The 21,347-nt window shown below is 41.8% G+C and overlaps 1 protein-coding gene across 2 annotated transcripts in view; it reads right to left on the bottom strand.

Moving 5' to 3' along the window:
- celsr3 (cadherin, EGF LAG seven-pass G-type receptor 3) overlaps positions 1 to 19,389 on the bottom strand; it is a 143,429-nt gene extending 124,040 nt beyond the window's left edge. The window contains exon 1 of one of the 2 annotated variants that reach the window (XM_088331916.1): positions 14,425 to 19,389. In XM_088331916.1, coding sequence (XP_088188042.1) covers positions 14,425 to 19,381 — 4,957 coding nt within the window. In that variant the 5' untranslated portion in view covers positions 19,382 to 19,389. The remainder of the gene's footprint in view (positions 1 to 14,424) is intronic. The other variant, XM_088331918.1, reaches the window with a different exon arrangement.
- Between the last annotated feature and the right edge of the window lie 1,958 nt (positions 19,390 to 21,347).

The following is a 21,347-nucleotide window of genomic DNA, read 5'->3' as shown; positions in this document are numbered from 1 at the left end:
AGGGGGCAGAGCATTCTACAGCACCGGGGCCCGAATGGAATATGCTCTCGAACATGCGGATCTCTTCTTGGCTCTTGGGATCACTAGTAGACCAGCATTTTCAGAGCGAAGGCTCCGGACCGGAACATAAGGGGAAATTAAATCTGAAAGATATGAGGGAACAAGTCCATGCATGATTTTGTATACTACCAACAGAACCTTAAAATCACATCTTAAGCTAAGAGGGAGCCAATGCAGGTTAGCTAAAATCATAGTAATGTGGTCAAACTTTCTTGTCTTAGTTAAGAGCCTCGCTGCAGCATTTTGTACCTCTTGATTTTGGTCTTTGGGAGACCGGAGAGTAGTGCATTAGTATAGTAATCGAGACGGGATGTAACAAATGAGTGAATTATAATCCCTGCATCTGACTGAGAGAGCATAGGGTGAATTTTAGCAATGTTGCGAAGATGGAAGAAAGCTGTTCTAGTGATATTCTTCATGTGTGTTTGAAGGGACAGATCAGGCTCAAATATGACGCCTACATATTTGACTGAGTCACTCTGGGTGATATTACATTTGTCAATGTTGAGAGACGTTTTTGAGAACAAGTCATGGAATTTACATGGACCAATAACTAACATTTCGGTCTTTTCAGTGTTAAGGCGTGAGAAGTTGAGTGACATCCATTCTTTTATCTCAATGAGGCAGGCCTCCAAATTTCCACAGTTTAGTGCGGCAGATTCTTCCAGCGGAAGATATAGTTGAGTGTCATCTGCGTAGCAATGGAAACTAATGTTATACTTGCGAATAATATCACCAAGTGGAAGCATGTAAATGCTCAAAATAAGGGGGCCAAGTACTGAACCCTGTGGAACACCACAGGTAACACTAAAGGGTTCAGATGTCATTTCACAATATCTAACACAGTATGTCCCATCTGAGAGGTAGGATCTGAACCATAAGAGGACGGTTCCTGAGAGACCAATCCATTTTTCCAACCGTTCTAGTAAGATATCATCGTCCACAGTGTCAAAGATCCAACAGCAGCAAGAGTGATTAAGCGCCGGAGTCCATTGCCCACCGAAGATCATTGGTTACCTTAATCAGGGCTGTCTCAGTAGAGTGGTTAGCCCTGAATCCTGATTGCATTGATTCAAAAAGATTGTTCTCGGATATAAAATCATTCAGCTGCTGTGCCACAACTTTTTCAAGTACTTTAGAAAGAAACGGTAGGTTTGACACAGGTCTATAATTACATAAGCTTTCTGGATCCAAGGCTGGGTCGTTTCAGTGAAGGTTTAATAACAGCGGACTTAAAAGCCGCAGGAACTACACCTGAGGAGAGTGATATGTTTATGATATTAAGAACTGAAGGTCCAAGGACCCCAAAAAGACCTTTAATCAGCGAACCCGGAAGCGGGTCATACAGGCAAGTAGTCGGTTTAGCTGTATTCACCACCTGTTTAAGATTATCAAGTGACAGATCAAACTCTATTTTTTTTCTTTGATCAGATATTTTTGCTGGGATCCTGTTTAACTTCAATTTACATTTTTTTCCCTGATTCTGGCACCCAAACACAATACAGTACATGACCAAATTTCACACCAAAACAGCAGCCACGACAGCTTTCTTTTGACCAGCGCTGTGTGTTTTTTGCCTCCAACTTCGGCTGTGATGTAGGTAATGAAAGGGGATATATATTCATGATTTACTCGAGATCTAAAAATCATGTCTAATAAATGCACAGGCAATATTAAAAATTGCATATGTAAAGCACAAATATATGTGTGGCTCTGGAAAATAGATACAGTAATTCTTCTATTACTTGTACTAGCAAAATTTGGAAAATTTGCATTGGAAGTCTTCAAAAAATGCTTGAATTTGGTAATGAAGAAGGTTTACAAATCTCGAATACGTAAGTGCTATATTTTGTGTATATTTTATTTCATACTCAAGATTTGGAGTGCTATATTTGGTACACTAAGGTGTAAATGTTGTAATCTATTTTGTTTCAATAAATATTTCTTCATACGCTGACAAGTTCATGGCATTAATATGACATGTCTGACAGGATTAAAAGCTTAAGAGCCCCTTCTGCTTTACTCATTCATATTCATTGTGATTGTTGCGTTTAAGAGTCTGGTTGAGTATCTGCTCTCTTGCTCATTTAAAAGATTGGGATTTAAAGTCAAAAGCCCGAAGGAGGAGATTTATTACATGTAGCGTGCAAACCGTTTGGAAAAAAAAATCTGCAAAAATTGGATTTAGGGTGAACAAAAGCCATTTGCTGCTTCTCAGAAATACACAAAATGTCTGTCATGGTGCTGTCAGCCCATTAGCCTACAGTCCGTGTCGACACTAACGGATGAGTTCAATCCAATTTTCCACCGCAATGTCAACATATTTTTTTGTACCCAAATGTGACTCTTCTCTGTAGTGCCAGAAAAGCCCCCAATTGCACGGACCCTCGGGTTGACCCCAGGAAATGTTACTGGGACAGTCCCCTCCAGATAAGGAATATTGACGACACCAGGTAACCACAACTTTCATGACAGTTAAGGGTACCTTAACTTTCATTTGACACAGCCCCAAGCAAGCAAAATCTCTAAAAACATTAACAGTGGTCCATTTGTGCAACAGCAACACAACTATTACTATTTATAGAGATATACGGTAGCACATTTCTTCAGAGTGCTACCAGTATTGATACTAAACTTTTGAGTAGTCAGTGACAGTGTTGCGGAGTAACACGTTGCAAACTCAAGGGAGATTACTTTACTAATGAGTACTATGAAAATAATATTAATACTAATTTGTAACTCGAACATCGTTCCAGCATGGTGTGTTGCTCTGCTACTTTTTTAAAACAGTTCACGATTTTCAGTGCCATCAGTTCCTGTTACTACATCGCTCAGGATATATTAGTTAACCCTTTGACTGCCAGCAACACACTTCCGACCACATCATTTAACTCATTCAGTCCCATAACGTATAATTACCTTCACAGAAGCATTTTTTGTGAGAGCCAAAAAGTCAAAAATAATTTTGGGGGTTTTATTTTTTTTAAATATTCTTAAAGCCGTTGGGGATGATTCCAGTATTGTAAATTACTACTAGATTTCAGGAATGTCTTTGATCAGATCCACAAATCGAGAAGCCCCCACTTCCTCACGTTTCTTCCTCTCTCCAGTGATTGAGAGAGAGAAAACTTGTCTGGATATGGCACTTCGTATTCAAGAGAAAGGTCTGGCATTGAATGAGTTAAGTTGAGTTGGCATGTTTGTATGGTCCTAGAAAGTACAACTTATTACAGGTACAGTGGCTCCATCGCAAACACAGAGTGAACATTTCTCCATACTGGTTTTCATCTCACCTATATCCTTGCATCTTAGATGTATTTACAGCAATAAAATAGAATACTGAAACCAGGAGATCAGCTTAAGATTAAATGAAATGAAATGAAATGAAATGATCTGCATTTATATAGCGCTTTTCAAGTCAATGACTTCCCAAAGCGCTTTACATTGTGCTTCACATTTCCCAATAGCGGCCGTGATCTGTGCAGCCATGTAAGGCGCTAACCTGCTTATTGGGGGTATTGGGGGTTCAGTGTCTTACCCAAGGACACTTCGGCATGTAACACGGACAAGCCGGGATTCGAACTGGGATCCCTTAATCCTAAAACGATCGCTCTACCTCCTGAGCGAAGCCTTAAATGCAAAAGGTTGGTTGTGTGAAATGTTTCCTTTAAGCTTCCACGGCTCTGAGCAATTAAAGTCCAAAAGCATCATATGTAGTAACAGTAAGCAACATTAATACTGCGTGTGGCAACCAAATCATTATCACATACTGTATGTCCAAAACCTAAGAGCAAATCAATTTTCATTTGGCTGGCTTTCCGGCAACACTAGTTAGTTTTTTAAATTTTAATACATTTTATAATGAAATATTGTAAAGGTGTCAGTTGTTTTTACAACTATTACATGAGAGTTACATGTTGGCAAAAATATTCCCTTGATGTAAGTTATTTAAATGTAACACAAAAGCAATCAAAGAGACGAAAAAACGTGTTTTTCCTTGCATTTTTCTTCTTTTGCTCTTTAGTTTCCTTTTTTTGTATTTGTTACTTCCTTTTTCCCCATAGATTTACTTTTAAATTACTAGAACCGCTTTCTTCCATCTTCGTAACATTGCTAAAATCCATTCAATACTGTCTCAGTCGGATGCAGAAATTATAATTCATGCGTTTGTTACCTCCCGTCTCGATTACTGTAATGCACTACTCTCTGGTCTCCCGAAGTCTAGAATCAAGTCTCTTCAGCTGGTACAAAATTCCGCAGCGAGGCTTTTAACTAGGACAAAAAAGTACGATCACATAACACCGATTTTGGCTAACCTGCATTGGCTCCCAGTTAGCCTTAGATGTGATTTCCAGGTTCTCTTAGTATTATACAAAATCATACATGGAATTGCTCCCTCTTATCTTTCAGATCTGATTTCCTCCTATGTCCCGGTCCGAAGCCTACGATCTGAGAGTGCCGGTCTTCTGGTGATCCCAAGAGCAAAGAAGTGTTCTGCTGGTTCGAGAGCATTCTCCATCCGGGCACCGGTGCTGTGGAATGCTCTTCCCCCTGAAATCCGATCTGCAACCTCAGTGAAAATGTTTGAATCTAAGCTTAAAACTCACTTCTACTCTATTGCATATGAATAACCTACTCTTCTCGTCGGCTGAAAAATAGTCTGTGTAATGTAGTGTAATAATCTGTGAAGCCCTTTGAGACTCTTCGTGATTTAGGGCTATACAAATAAAAATGACTTGACTTGACTTGACTTTTTTCCTGCCGTCATCCTTTTTCCTGTTTTTTCCCTTTTCATATCCTTTTTTTCTCTTTTGTCAATTATTATTTATTTTTTTGTCTCATTTTCTTTTTTGTTTTGTTTTATTTATCCCCATTTCAAGTCATTTTCGTGCATGATGTTACAAAATTGGTAATATATGGATGGAAGCAACAACAACAAAAATCTGAAGGGAGACAGGAAGGCTTTTAAGCTCAGGTGCGCATGGTTTACACATACTTAATATAGAATATAATCTACATTCAATTTATACGGACACTTCAGATGACACACACTACTTTTAAAAGAAATATAACAAGTGATATAAATTTCTAGTAAAAAAGTATGTCCGCGCATGTAATATTGCAACACAAACTCGCACACACAAAGACAAGCCAGCCACTGGCTGGACTGCTGATTTCTGCTCTGTTTATTTTGAAAGCCTTTCAAGCCCTTAGGTCAGTCATACTAAAAGTAGAACTCTTATTAAAAAATACACACACATACACAAATGGTCACACACTGTGCGACCAACTTACAGGTTTAAAGCAGCCTTTTTCAACAGAAGCTTTAATCCTTTACATTAAAGCGGATACTTGCACCGAAACAAAAGCTATCTCGCCTGTTAAGTCGCTTTCCATTAGCCGGTATCACACATACGCGCGCATCTCCTCTATTGTACTTCTTGAGTTGATCCGCAGCCACGCGCAAATCCGCGCAACTTTGACCTCTCGGACCTGCACATGACAGCTGTTAGCAGCTGTATTGCGGCAGATGTCACATTGAGCTTGTGTCTAACATGTTCTTGTGTCACCATCTTGACATCCAAATGTGCAACTAAAAGTCAAGTCATGTTTATTTGTATTGCCCTTAATCACAAGGAATATCAAAGGGATGCACAGATCACAGACTAATGCAAACTACATACTATTTTTACACCATCCCCTGATCTAAAACCTACATGAGGGCAAGGAAAAACTCAAAACCTCAACATGAGGAAAAAACCTTGAGAGGGGACCGCACATGAGGTATTCCCCCTTCCAGGATGACCAGGTTGCAATGGACGTAGCGTTAACAAACAATACACAGACAGCATCAACATGAACTATAAATCAATCATAAGCAATTGAATATAAGTGTGTTTTAAGCCTAGGTTAAAACGTGGGAACGTAAATTCCATAACAAGAGTAAAGCAGGGGAGTTGACAGTACGATACTTTATCCAATATGTACAATGTACATACGATATTTCAACATTTTCACGAACAAATCAAGTCCTCAATTTATACATTGGACTTAGAAATCATTCAACGTTGTCAGTCCAAAATGATACATTTCTCTTTTCATATCATCGGCATTGTTGTCACGTTGCCGGAGTCTTCTTTAATCCTAGAGGAACTATATCAAGTGAAGGCAATTTGGTCCATCGCCATGGCAGCCACCAACTACAACAGCACACAAACAAAAAGTCTGGGTTGGGGGTTGGAGAGTGACTTAATGCTTCTCACTGCAGTTGCTTTTGAAAGTGTAGCATGAAAATGGTGAAAATAAGAAGAGGTCTGTTAAGTACGAGTAAGAGTTTATTAGAGCGCATCTAAGAAATGCATATGTGCACCATAAAGAACTTGACAGAGGCTGCAATGATGACACAAGCCTTGGGATGGCGTCAGCAAGTAGAACAATTCTATAGAGCACTTTTAAATATGAGCACGCGGGTTTGTTGTGCGCTCTGTAGTCAGTAATTTAGAACAAGTGAAAAAAAAAACTAACTTTGCCCGCTAAATATCTAGATATGACGCTTCTGTTATTAATTTGTTTCTATTTTATTTATGTTTTATTTATATTTTTCATTGTGTGTTTTTGTGTACTTGGTGTTTTGGGTTGTTGGGTAGGGTGACAACGTGTTGCCTTAAAATTTCTTTATAAGTCAATTTAGTTTGATTGATTGATCATTAGTATTTAGCAGCTTTTGGTAACTGCCTCTGCTGGTTTCTGTCTCGATTGAATTTGAATTTCCGCAAACAAGCACTCAGGTGTGTGTGCGTATATCTGGGTTTTGTATGTTTTTGTATTCATAGTCAATTTATGTATTTATTGATTTTGATTGGTTGAACATTATGTTGAATGTTTTATATGATTTATGTGTGTTTGTTTTAAGACAAACGAATCAATTAATTCATTAATTCAAGCTGCAATTTGCTATAAAAATTCATTTTGATTTGATTTGATCGCCAGTAGCACACAACAATACCTTTGAGCACCATGAGAGAATATGCAGGCCACTGAAGCTCCTGAGAGGGTCACGGGTCAAAGGCTCGGGCATGGTTGCTGGCCACTAACCACCCAACAAGAAACAAAAAGCCATCTGTCCCTCTGTGCACCACCTGAAACATTTAACTGCTGGCAGGCATTTGAGGACAAAGAGAACACAAAATTGCTTCTAATAGGCTGGTAAAAGCACCGCGTAAGCTTGATGTGTAGGATAAGTCGGCTGTATAGTCAATGCATTCGGGCGGCTATTATGTTGAGTCAACATACTCAAGAAATTTCAGTTTTAATTTACTTTTACTGTCATCTCTCCCTGAATGAAATTTTACAACATATTCACAATCAAAATGTATTAATTCATTCATTAATGGTGATTGTTCTGCCCTCACTCTGAAGTATCTCGCTAGAAGAAACAGCTAGTGAGCAACAACCTGAATTACCAGACTTCAATTTATTCTGACAATGACTTCAACCCTTACCCTTATAAGGTCATTGTAAAACTAAAACCAAAGTACAAAAAAAGTCCCGTTAGCTTGCCAACCATACATATACATTCTAAGCTAAGACATGCTTGCCACCATTTAAATAAGGGTATGTCATGTTGTACCATAAACAAAACTCTTAATTTAAATAACTACAATACGCTTCATACTTACGGACAATTAATAGATCCCACAGCCAATCAGAACCTGGGGATGACGACAGCCGGTGGCTGCTGATTAATGTCATCCATCTTTGTATCTAAAGTTATCTGCATGCCTGTACAGTGGTACCTGTACTTACAAATGTATTTCGATCTAGGAGTAGCTTTGTAACCTGAAACATTTGTAAGTAGAGTGTTTGGTATCAAAAAGGGTTTTACGATCTGTCCTTGACTCTTGCAATGTTGATTAGAGAGAACAAGAACGTTTGGTAGGGGTGTGGCTCGTCCCTTTACCTCTGCCAAAACCGTATCTGGAGAAGTGTTTGAAGCGGATGCAAGAATGCGGGGGCCCTCACTCTCAATTCAACGTGAAGATGATTGATGGGAACGGAACTAAGTTTTTGTTCTGCAGTGTTTTATATTTATTAAATTGAGGTTTACGCTGCTGTCGCCTGCTGTTGGTCGGTTATAACACAGCACCCTACCAGCCTTACAGCATGATGTGTAACTCCTCCCTGCCACATTAATTCAGTATATTACCATGAAATAAAAATTGGACACGCCTTAAAAAATCCAGAATGGGTTCGTTTTGTTATGAACTTATAAAGTTATCTGCAAAGACACCCTAAAGAAAACTTTGCTTCTATTATATATGGCAGGAAATAAGAGTGAGGTAACATATCTAAAACTCATTAAGGTCTGTTAGAAGGAAAAACAACATGTAGATACCCTGCTTTAAATTTGCAGTAAGAGACCGTCAGAGCTGAAAAATCTAAATCAATTTCTACGTGAAGTTGGTACGGGGCTGACGACTTCTTCATAGATCACCAACATTACCAGGTTATTAGCGTGTTCGGACACCTTGATGCCATGATTATAACTTTGTATATAATAATTGAGACCCTTTTCTAATGTCTTTTGAGATAAGTTGCCCAATAAGGAAGAAATGATACGGCTATGCTATCAGGAATAGGGACCAAAGAGTCGCTCGCTGTTGTTTCAGCCGCCCCATTTGCCCCACGTGTGATACACGGATACCATAACTATGGTGGGCGTGGGTAAACGCACTCTGTATGATCTAATAATTAGTGTCCAAAGCAACAACAAAAGAGAATTTGCAATGAGTGTTCGAAAGTTGCCATCTGAAGAGTTATCCAAGTTCTGCACGTCTTTTTGTTTCAATTTAGCAACAAACAATTAACATGTTAACCACAAGAGGGTTCTTGAAGACCACTCCATAGGTTTCTCAATGGCAGGAGGAGACCGTATTCCGAATCATTTAATTGTAACTATGCCTTTCAAATTTGATCCACCATATTTTTGGGAATTTGGTGGCCAATATGTTTTTTAATTTTAGTGCGCCTTACAGTCAGGAAAATACGTTATTTTTTAAATGATAAAAAAGAAAACGTGATCAAATGTGATTGATTTGAATGTGGATTTTTAATACAGGCATGTTCAGGTGTAATAAGAATGGAGCATTAGAAAATAGTTCATAATTATTTTGTACCACGTGTTATAATTCAAGACATTGCTGTCCAAAGCTGGGGAACACATACAGTAAAAAGTCAAGTCAAGTCAAGTCATTTTTATTTGTATAGCCCTTAATCACAATAAGTCTCTAAGGGCTTCACAGATTAGTACACTATGTTACACAGACTATTTTTCAGCCGACAAGAAGAGTAGGTTATTATTCATATGCAATGGAGTAGAAGTGAGTTTTAAGTTTAGATTTAAAAAACAACTTTACTTTTCACCTGAGGTGTTTTCCTGACCACTTGAGTCAGCTACAACTCAAAATTACGCAGGAATGGACAAACGTTTATGAAGAATCATACTGAAGAGCACCAGTATGCGCAAACACATACACACAGGAAATAGCATTGTTGCTACGAGAAACGATCTTGGATCAGATGCACCCAGCTCCTGAAAAAAAGGTTGAACTTTGGTGTTGTGTGACTTTAATTTATCACACATGCAAATCAAGAATATATTTTTTTCCTTTTGGAAACGCTCTTAAACTGTTTTTCTGTCAACGATGATAATCACTTTTTAAAGCAAACCAAAACAATAGAGCAAGGTGCTAGGCTAAATGTTTCATGAGTATCATCAATTCTACAACTGGTTCAAGACCGGGTAGAAACATCTGTTGGCCTGGAGAGGGATCCGTGCAGACAGGATGTACTTGTCCAAGACCCTAGTGATTAAAGGATTCACCAACCACAGTTATAATCATTAGCATTATCAGGTGGATCAAAACTTTTTCTAGAAAAACTCTAAAATTCATACATATTATTTAACAATAGGCACACTTCTTTTACAACTACATACATATTATGTCAAAAGTCATTACTTTTATAAATACTATTTGTTTTGAACATTCACAGGTATCACTGTATTCAGAAAAATCTCATTACTTGAGAGAGTCAGATTCTCCTTTTTAGCAGGACTTGAGTAACTTGTGTACATACATAACATTGTGTTTACTGTACACACAGTTTTAATCATCATTTCTGAATTGTTTGATTACAAAAACAACCATGTGCATGACAACTCATTTTTTTTCGAGATAAACAGTAAAGCTATTCGATAGTCAGGCGATACAGCATTTATTGGAAACGGATAAACAAACATGAACAAAGTTATAAAAGCACTGGGAGCTGTCATGGAAGCACTACAGTATACTGTACATGCATTCATCCATCACATTCAGGTATGTTTTGACTGTAACTTCACTTCAGTATTAAAAAGATATGTTTTTCATTAAATCACGTCCAAAAAATGGACATCAGAATATTTGTGAACGGAATACATGTAGGGAGCCAGTGATGTCAATATTGTGTCGCTAAGGCAATTCGTCCCATTTTTAGTCGGTTCAGCACCATTGACAAAAACATCTTAACATTGATGTTCCCAGAACAAATGGTATTATTTGTTGTCCTCCGGCAAAGCCTTGCCCCTGTGAGTTGGCGAGTACAAGCAAAGCTGTTTATGGCCATTTTGGTTCCCTCTCACTCCCATTTTTGCTTTGAAGAAGGTCACCTTCAGCAGACGTCTTTTGTGGTGCCAAACTACAATAAAAACATGATTTGTGTCCATGTGGCTGACCCTGCAGCAAGCTATTTCTGCATAATCGTGTGAGTAAAAACCATCTCTACATGAATGGGCAACACATTTAAACTACACTAATGCGGGAGCATGGGAATTATCCAGAGAACCAATACATTAACTCTAAAAGGAAGAACTATAGGAGAGTCCAAAACAAAAGAGGGGGGGGGGTGCAGCCCCAGTGCTCCCTGCCAAGCACAGATACTATTGACTATCAAAAACACATGAATACCCTCTGAAATACAAAGCTTTTGAGCCGCATAAGAGTACACACATCGTGCTCTGAAAACCAAAAGTACATGCACAACTAATGCATAAAGTAAAAAAATACATAGTTTCCCCCCCCCCCTGCTTACAGCCAGAGTGCATACTACACTTACAACACAAATATGGTGAAAGAAAATACGTTTTGAGGGAAGTCAACCTATCTCATGGAAAGGCGGCAAGCAACCCTGGAGTGTTTGAAGAATAACAGTGCATTTCCTAGAAGTTCCAATTGAAAGCAGCATTCATGGTTCGGTAGAAAGAAAGAATGCACAGGTTCTAAATGCTTGAGATCCAGTGACTTATGAAATTATTGCCCCCGCCCATAAAAACTTTTTTCTTCATATTGCCATATTTATGGCTTTTTGCAAATGCCAAACGGCCCTTTTTATAATGTTTTTGCTAAAAGGGATTTCTTGATACTCTTCCATAAGGAGCAGTTTTATGTAGAGTCAAGTAATAGTCTTATGTACAGATTGTATCTGTCATGATTGCTAACTCTGGTCACCTGGAGCAATCATGTGGGTGCCTTCTGATTGGTTGTCGCTTCGTTCTTTAGCACGCTGCGCCCAGACTTCTTCGTCAGAGTATTACGATTGTAACTCTGTGTGACTCTCCTGATTGCCCGTTTCGCCTAGAACTCTGTTTACCTGTTCCTGCCTGCCTTTGACCCGACCTGCTTCCGTTCCACGCTACGATCTTCTCTCCAGCCCCGGTAAACTCGACCTGCTTGACTTCCGCCCTCCGATTGGCCACCCGATCCGAAGCCTTCTTTCCGGCTCCGCTGTTGACGGCTGACAGCCATCTCGTCTCCCGCAAGCCCTGATTGCTTCCCTAAATAAATAACTGATACGAATGCTTTGGGGTTTCCTGGTCTGTTCTGCTCTCCTGATAGTCTCACCTCATCTGTGGATGAATGCAAGTCATCCAATGTCATCACGCTATTCTCTCAGTCTTTCTCTCCTTGTTTGGGATGAAAGTTAAAAAGGGACAGCCAGGTCTCTGTTGGTTCGCAGTGGTTTTATGCTCTCTCCATTTTGATAAAATTGCACAGTGCTCTGGTAAACGTGTAAATGTTGCGAAAAATTCCTGTATACTGTTGCCGCTTTGAACATTTTCACAACTTTATCCAGGACCTGCCTGGTGGGTTCTTTGGTCTTCATAATGCTGTCTGTTCTCCAGAGCCTCAGTTCACAGAACTCTGAGACCATCACAGAGCAGGTGCATTTACACTAAATCTGTCTGTCGTTGTTAGTCATTTAGGTCAACATTGGATCATTGAGAAGTCATCAGGTAACAGTTGGCTGAGCTAAGAGAACAGAGCGTCAATATTTTTGCAACACCTACCTTTTCTTTTTTCCCCATTGTAAATATAATTTAAAACATTGAAATAATTTGGTTCCACATCACAATTGTGCCTCACATATATACAAAATATCATGAAAATTTCTTGGAGAGGTGATACTTTCGCTAAGCACTGTTGTTGAAGTGTGAAAACAGTACAAGAGTTTTTAAAAAAGGAAAACAATTCTTAGAAACACATTCACACCCACACTAGCAATAGAAAAAGAAAAAAGTGACAGCTTTGCTCCGAGCCTGACTGGCACTGACTGGAGTTTCATTATAATCTAATAACCGTCACTTCCCGGAGGGGGAAGATAGCGGGAGAATACACACGGTGAGTCAGTTCAAGCACGTTCAATGCTCTGCAGAGCAAATCAGAAAGGCGCTGTATCTAAATGTACACAACAAACACACACATTATCTCTAATGACACCCAACATTCATTTTACTCGCATTATTAAAGTTCCTTACATTCCTCAATAATTTTTTTGACGCGATTATAATGTACCACTTCTGAATCAAATTGGAACAGTGGCAAATTTTCCAGGTTTTGCAACAAACAGTACATTTGGTGTATTTCAGGGCAATTGTATGTTAATTGTATGGTAAATACGCACGAGTCAAGTCAAAGACACTCAAAATAATAAGTTAGCTAGTGCTAACTAGCTATGTTAGCATCAAACCGTTGCCATTACTTTTGTGATTAGCCAGGTATTCAAAAAACTGAAAAATTACAAATGTCACATGTACTGAAAACTGTGCTCTACCATAAGGCTTATTACACCAAAATGAACTGCCAAATTGCCAATGGATAAAATGAGAGACGAACGTTCAGAACAGAAACGTAATTCCTCGAAAATAAATATTTACAACATGCTCAAAAGTTATTTGTATACAAGGTGCAAATGCACAGTGCTTTACTGTTCTAATACATCCCCCAAAATTTTGATACAAAGACGTTCTAGTAACGTTGGCGCGAGGCAAAGGCCGGGATCCATTTGTCGTGAAAACTAACCACAGTAACTTGTACCAGCTACGAAGAACTGGTAAGCATCCAGAATATAATAAGATCAGCACTGGTGCTCCATTTACAATATAGTGTTGCATATGGTTTGGACTGAAGTCAGGCAGAGTAGACTATTTGTTTAGATGTGACAATATGTCAGGAGTGGGACAGCATCGCTCGCTAGCTAACATCGCTAATGATATCCTCAGTTTCTGTAAAAAAAATTTTTTTTGCAATTTTTGACACGGTGAGCCACCTCATCATACAGCTGCACAATATTTGTTGGACTAGTCATTGTCAATGGTGATTAGTATAGCTGTTTTTGTTGTGTAACGTTTACTGCCCTCGTCCACTGTGTACTTCCTCCTACTGTCGTCCAGCATGGTGTTGTCATGTGGTTAAATGACGAGTGTGCATAGGGTAAATAACCTTCTCAATATCTTGATTACACTTTTTCTTTTTGCGATTCATTTCATTAATGAACAGTGTGACTTTCATGGAAAATACAAAACTGACCAAAAACTTTTAAATTGTGGGTGTATATATTACACACATACAAAATGAAAAGGATAATCTATGTTCCATTACAAACACATTTCCGCAGTTTAATTATTAGTTTTTAATGTTTACTATGAAAGAACAAAGTAAAAGTATGGCAAAATAAGAAAAAATAATCTTTAGAAAAATCTATATAAGAAGAAATGGTTGCACAATGAAAAGTCAAAGATCATAAGTAAAGCTGTACCCGGGGAGTGAACATTTAGTAAAATGAATAAAAAAAAGATGGAGAAGCACTGCTTTAGGCATTATCACATACATCTCTATTCAAAACCCCCCAAAAAAAATAAATAATGGCATCACCCCCATGCACAGTAAACTGCATGGTCATCAGTTCTGTTCATGGTACTTGTCACAGCATATAACTACCCCTCCCACCCACTCTTCCCTTACGCGTCGGGCATTTACGCTCTCTTACCTGTGACAGTGATCAGCATGGGAGCCACCAGTGGCCTGTTATTATCCAGTTTACGACTCAGTCGGATCTCCCCACTGGTGTGATTGAGCAGAAGCAGGTGAAGCTCGTTCCCCCTGTCAATCGTGTAGTAGAGCCGGTCCGACACATCTGGATCATTGGCGGGGACTCTCCCGATAATTCCGTTGGGGAAACTGTTTGAACGGTTTGAAACGAAGTTGTTGAAAATTATTTGGAAGTCCTGCAATGTGGGTCTATTGTCATTCTGGTCCACCAGTTTGATCCGTACTGTAGCCCGGCTGACGAGAGGAGCTGAGGTGGCTTGGACAACAATGATGTACTCGTTGCGAGCTTCATAGTCAAGATCAATAAGGGAAGTCAGCTCGCCAGAGAAAATATCCATCTGGAATATCTCAGGGATGTTACCCTCCACAATTTGGTACATAATTTGGGCATTGGCTCCCTCATCCGGGTCCGTAGCAGTAATTTGGGCGACTACAGAGCCAACAGCGCTGTTTTCCCTAACCAAAACCTCAAAGTCATCGGCAGGAAAAACTGGCGCGTTATCGTTGACATCGAGAATGGTTACTTGAATGTGGACAGGTGTTCGCTGAGGTGGAACGCCTCGGTCAACGGCGAACGCAGTGAGCTCATAAAAGGGCACGCTCTCGCGGTCTAGTCGGCGAACAGTTCGCACAATGCCAGAAGTCGGTTCAATGGTGAAGTCTCCATCTCCATCCTCCCCGTTTTGGAAGGTGTACTGAACCCGGCCGTTGGCATGTGCGTCTCGATCGGTGGCCGAGATTTGCAGGACACTGGTGAAGGGAGGAGCGTCTTCACTCACAGTTCCTTGGTACCTGGGGCTGAGGAACTGAGGTGGGTTGTCGTTTACGTCATTGACATTCACCTCCACGTATGTCGTATCCGATTTCTGCGGTATGCCATTGTCTTTGGCAGTTATAGCCAAAGTGTAGGTCATCTGGTCCTCGTAATCAAGCTCTGCTTGCAGCGTGATTGCACCTGATGCAGGATCGATGCGAAACTGAGGAATATTGTCCTCCAGGAGGTATGTGATACGGGCATTTTCCCCCACATCATCATCTGTTGCGCTGATGACAACCACTGTGCTCCCAGCCGGCCGATCTTCATTTACGCTAACAGAGTAGTGTGCGCTCTGGAACACGGGGCGGTGTGTGTTGGCATCAGTGATGTTGATGTGCACTTGACAGGTGTCGTGGAGCGTGCGGTCTGAGGCAGTGACAGTTAAAACATAGCGTCGCTCCTGTTTGTAGTCCAGTGGGAGAGCTAAGGAGAGCAGACCGGCACCCCCTGCAGTGCTGATAGCAAAGCGGTTCCTTGTGTTCCCGCCTGTGATCTGATAGGTTACAGCACTGTTTACATCTCGATCCATGGCCGTTACAGTTACCACACTCGTTCCAACTACAGCGTCTTCATTCAGGCGGGCGTAATATTCTTTTTTCAAAAACTCTGGGTGGTTATCATTCACATCCATCACGGTTATTGTAATGCTTGCAGTGGCAGAAAGTGGTGGCATTCCATAATCCCTGGCCTCCACACCAAAGAAATAATGCTCAACAGATTCTCTATCAAGAATAGATTTGACTGTGACCCAGCCCGTTGCAGAATTGATGACAAACGGTGTGTCGGGACTTGTGCCAGTCAATCTGTATTCCAGACGTGCATTGTCACCAGCATCAGTATCAATGGCTTGTATGTGCAGGATAGAGCTTCCAACGGGTGAACTTTCGAGCACTGATGCTTGAAAGGGTGTGGAGACAAAGATGGGCGGGTTGTCATTGACATCTGTCACTTGCACGCTTACGATGCCGGTGTTGTTGGAAAGTGGCGGACGGCCATTGTCTTGCGCACGGACACGGAGCGTATACTCCCGCTCTGCCTCGTAATCCAGAGGCGCCACAACTTGAATCTCCCCTGTGACACTGTCAATTGAAAACTGGCCTCGGCTATTTCCACTAATAATGTTATAGTGAACAGCGGCGTTACTGTCCTTGTCCTGGTCCGTGGCACTCACACGCAGGATATCAGAGTGAGGCCTCACGTCTTCCTTGACTGCCACCACGTATCGCTTTTCACTGAACTGTGGCACATTGTCATTTTCATCCAAAACGGTGATAAAAACTTGAACGGTGGCAGACCGTGCTCCTGGTTCCTTGCCCTGGTCACTTGCCTCTACTTGGAGTGTGTAGTGCTCATTTGCTTCTCGGTCAACAACTCCGCGAGTTGTGATGAGTCCTGATCGAGGGTCTATCTCAAAAGCAGCTCTCCCAACTGTAGCTGAGTCGCCTACAAAGCGGTAACGAATATTGGCATTAGCTGGGGAGTCTAAATCGGTCGCTCTTAGCTGAAGTATGGGGTATCCTTCTTCTACATTCTCCCGAATAGTCTCCCGGTACTCGGTCTGCTCAAAAATAGGAGCATGATCATTGCGATCTGCAACGGTAATGGCTACCATGGTGGTGCCAGAAAGACGAGGAGAGCCATGATCAGTTGCTGTGATCCTAAAATAGTGAAGATCCATGTGTTCCCGATCTAAAATATGTGTGGATGTGATCAGACCAGTATCGGGGTGGATGTGGAAGTAGTCAGACGAGCGGCTATTCATAAGAGGAGCCATGCTGTAGCCCACCCTGCCTGCATCACCTGCATCAGGGTCAGTAGCAGACATGACAATTACGGAGGTCCCAGGTGGCTGGTTTTCAGCTATCTGTACTTGGTAGTTATACAGGGAGAAATGAGGATGTCTGTTGGCTGCTCGTCGAGAGCGAGGCCACGGCATCAAAACTGTGTTTGCCTTTTTTTCCAGTGAATATTTTTCTTCTGCCTGTATTATCAGTCTTTGCAAGCTCCTCTCTCCTCTTGAACTGTGCCTCTCTTCGCTTTCCTCCTCTGGATCACTCTCACCCACGGCGGTTTTATCAGTCTGCTTTTCCTTCTTCCATCTTTCCATATCAGACTGTGTTATGGTGGCAGTGGTACTGAACCTATCCTGACCCAACCCTCCCTCTACTTTTCTATCCTCAGTTTGGCCTGGCTTTGTTGTCCCCTTCTCACTGTGCCTCTCATCTTTCTCTTCTCCCCATGGTGCTCTCCCTCCCATTAACTTGCCCTCCCCCACCTGTAATTTTCTTCCTCTAGCAGGCCCCTCCAGCCCTTCCCTCTCAGTCTCACCCTCACCCTCCCTTCCCTGTTCCCCCTCAACCCCCATCTGCTGCCTTTCTAATGGTCTGACATCATACAGGCGCCTTTTCTCCCTAGATGTAGTTATTTTTGTTTCTTCCAAACTGGGTATTGCATCCTGTGCGCTCTCCTTCTTATTGTTGTTATTACTGTTCATGTTGAATCCATGCCACCTAAACACGCCTACGTTCAGAGGAGCTGTCCTGAGTGCTGAATCATGCACAGAGAGGGGTAAAAGAGCCAAATCCTTTGACCAACTGGTAAAATCGATTTTTAAATGTAAAATGGGTTTATGTTGCAACACAGATCTTAGCTTGGTTGAGTGTTTTTCGTGCATAGAAAATGCTGACTCAGACACTTCTGATGTTGCTTTAACTTTTTCAACAGACAGGGGAAAAATCTCAGGGGATTCAATGTCTTTTTCTGAGCTTTGAGGTATTTTATTTTGTAAAGAAAGCCCGCCTTGTTTGTCTCTTCTGCTACCTCGTCCAAATTGGAGGGTGGGATTCCCCTTAACTCCTCTTCGACCAAATATTAAAAACTCTGTTAGAAATCCATGAGGCTTTACTTGTTCTTTAACACTGCAAAAGCAACCACTGTTTGACTCACTTCTCTCTTTTAGGACTTCATTGCTTTGCCTCACTGTTGTAAAAGCCGGTATTCCCTCATTATCAGCCCTGAATTGTCGAGTCAAGCTGGCAAAACCCAAATCATCATCTGCATAGTTAGATAAGTTCATGCATTTGTTGCCTTGGTTTACGCCCCCTCCTCTCCCAGCCATTTCCTGGCACCTAAACATTGTTGGTGAACTACATGTTTGCCCTTCCTCCTCCTCCAAGCAGTTGTCACTCTGGCCCCTGATGCGCTTGTACCTGCGGCTTCTCTCAGTCCCTGCTCTCATTCTGCTTGGGTCCATACACTTGTGTCTGCCTAAATGAGAACAATTGCCAGCCCCCCTTCTGCCACCACTATCTACCATTTGGAAATGATAACTTGAATGTTGAAAAACATAAGATGTAGGCTGTTTAAAAAAGTTGAAAGCCTCTGTCCATCTTGAATTGTATCCAAAAAGGGATAGTATGCGACAAGGCACGGGGTCTGGTGATAGTCGGCGGAGAGTTGAGGGGGCTCTGGGTCTTCTCACCTCACGAGCCCTCTCCAACAACCCCCGGACACTCCTACTTCCACTTCCGGATCCGTCGCACAGGCCAAATGTTCGCACAAAGGCTGCGCCACGTTGAATTAGGTGTGGTCGTGGCGGTGTGCACTCACCGCTAGTCCATTGTACTGTCTGTTTTTGCCCACTCTGAACCGGCAAGGAGCTCAAAACAGCCGCGGTGGAAGGCGGAACAACGCCCTTCTCCACCCCCCACCTCAAGCGGCTTCTCCGCGTCACACCAGAGAGGAGATAAGGAAGCGAGAGTATTGGTGACTCCTCTCCGCTTCCACAAAACGTCTTGACTCCATCCCATGCCTCCTTCCTTGGCTGTGGGGTCCCCCATGCCGCTGGTTGTCCTCCCCCCTTCTGTGGTGTCCTGCCGTTTCCCGGCGGCTCCCATCCTTGCCCTCCACGCATGCTGGTTTTACCGGCATCCCTGTGATGGGGGCTAAGCGTGCCTGCTTTGGAATCCCCTGCCGCTTTCACCATCCACGGGGCTAAGGACAACAAAGAGCCGAGGAAGAGAAGCAGGTGAAGACCCGGAGCCAAGAGCGGGGAGAAGCCCGGCAGCCGCGCAGCCATTTAGCCCCTTCCTTTCTCGGTCTCTCCCTCCCCTTTTCCTCCTCCACCTCTCTCCGCAAAAGAGAGCGTCTCCCCCTTCCTTCTTCCCTGGTCACTTATCTGTCTTCCAGTCCGCTTCCAGGAGCGCCTGAACCCTTCCCCCAGGCTCCTCCGTGTCTTCCTCAGCCTGGAGAGTTGGCATCTACCCGCTGTGGCAGTGTGCGTCAAGACCTGCGTGGAAGCGGCAGCGGACTCACACCTTCTCTCACATCCAACATGGCTCACACTCTCACTGCTTGCCTCGCTCACTCGCGCACGCATGCACTCGCAGCTAGCAGAACACACCCCTGGCGTCTGTGCACGCCTCCAGCATCCTCACACAAAAAATAAAACTCTTCTCTTTTCCTCATGTTCCCCACCCCCTATATGGTCAGCATCTTTAGAACGCACTATACCAACCTGCATATTTATTTTATTTGAAAGAGAAGTATATGTTTTTACATCATGTATAACATTATAAGCCACTTCAAATGAAAGTTCACAGTTGGTGGTGGGAAGCAATATTTGGTAGTATTAGAATACTAATAGCATAATAAACATCACATCTGTTATCATGTAGAGAAAATATCCGTGAGATTAATATCGGAACCCAAATCAGGAGTAGTTCTTGATACTGATACTACATACACACAGTTTAATAAAATACCATTCTGTCTATAAAAAAAGTATGGGAATGATTACCCATACTTTAAATAAGCTGGTATTGGAACAGACAGCTGGCATCAGTGCTTGCCCCACTCCAAATTGTTTGGTAATATATTATGTGGCAGGGAAAGTATTCAATTGTTGATATAATGTTCATGGATCCCTTAACCGCCTGGTTCGTCGGGGCAACACCCAAAACACAAATATAGACTGTTTTCTCCACTGCTGACGGTTCCTGGCCTGAGTTTGGATTGTTGCAAAGTACCCACCTGTCCATTTCTTGATTTTGTCGGTCCATTTTTTTTTCGGTCTCCCTTTTCGTTCTGTCCACTTCAACTGTGCCATGGATAATAGTCTTGCCCAGTTCTGATGATCTTGTGATGTGGGCATACCACTGCAGTCTTCTCCTACACAGTTGACAACAGTTTTTCGTAGGGTCGAATATGCCCTCTGATGGTGATGCGCACCGTTTCATTTGACACATGGGCCAAGTAGCTGATGTCTAAAAGTTTCCTGGAGCATCTTTTCCAGTTTTGCTGTGAGTGTCCGTGTCTTGCAAGCGTAGAGGAAGATGGAAGTAACGAGCGCTTGCATGATCTTCACTGATTTCACTGCTCCGTTCTTGTCCCTTCAGATGGATTAAGTCTGGCGAGTGTGGTTTTGGTTTGAACTATCATAGCCGTGATTTCTGCTTCATCACTTTGTTGTTACTATGTTTGTAAGTTTGTAATTATGAGTTAAAATAGGCTCAGCTAACAATTAAAAGATCAGGCTAGGTAGAAATCAAATCTCCTATAAAAAATGGATGACTCATCACTGCTAATCTATTTTTAGAAACTGTCCATAGGCTACTCAAGTGTTTTACGGGGCTGTGTTGTGCTCACGGTCATCATGTTGGAGACCCCGGAATTAAACAGTTTCAATATTTACAATGTTTCACACTTATTGCTGCTTTCTGTCTGACATTCCTTCTCTTTTCTTGTGTAAAACAAAGCATGTAATAAAAAAGGGGTTAATGCAAATTTTATTCATCAAAAAATAAACTCTCCCTCTTGAGTGTGTGTGTGCGTTCTTATAATGCGTATTTTATCTACTCATCTGTGATTTGCTCTAACAACACTTGCTCAGGAAAGTCCCTGTTCAAATTCCAGTAAGGTGACGTCACTGCTGAGACTTGCAGCAGCTCGTGACTGACGTCATCGTCTTTATTTGTCATGATGGGGAGACCTCTCCTCATTAAGCATTCTTATCACTTTAATATTCATGCACCGACTTCCAATTT

The sequence above is a fragment of the Urocampus carinirostris genome, chromosome 3 (genome assembly GCF_059441175.1).
Source record: "Urocampus carinirostris isolate Australia breed hairy pipefish chromosome 3, RoL_Ucar_1.0, whole genome shotgun sequence".
Lineage (NCBI taxonomy): Eukaryota > Metazoa > Chordata > Actinopteri > Syngnathiformes > Syngnathidae > Urocampus > Urocampus carinirostris.
This window is presented reverse-complemented; position numbering and strand designations above follow the sequence as displayed.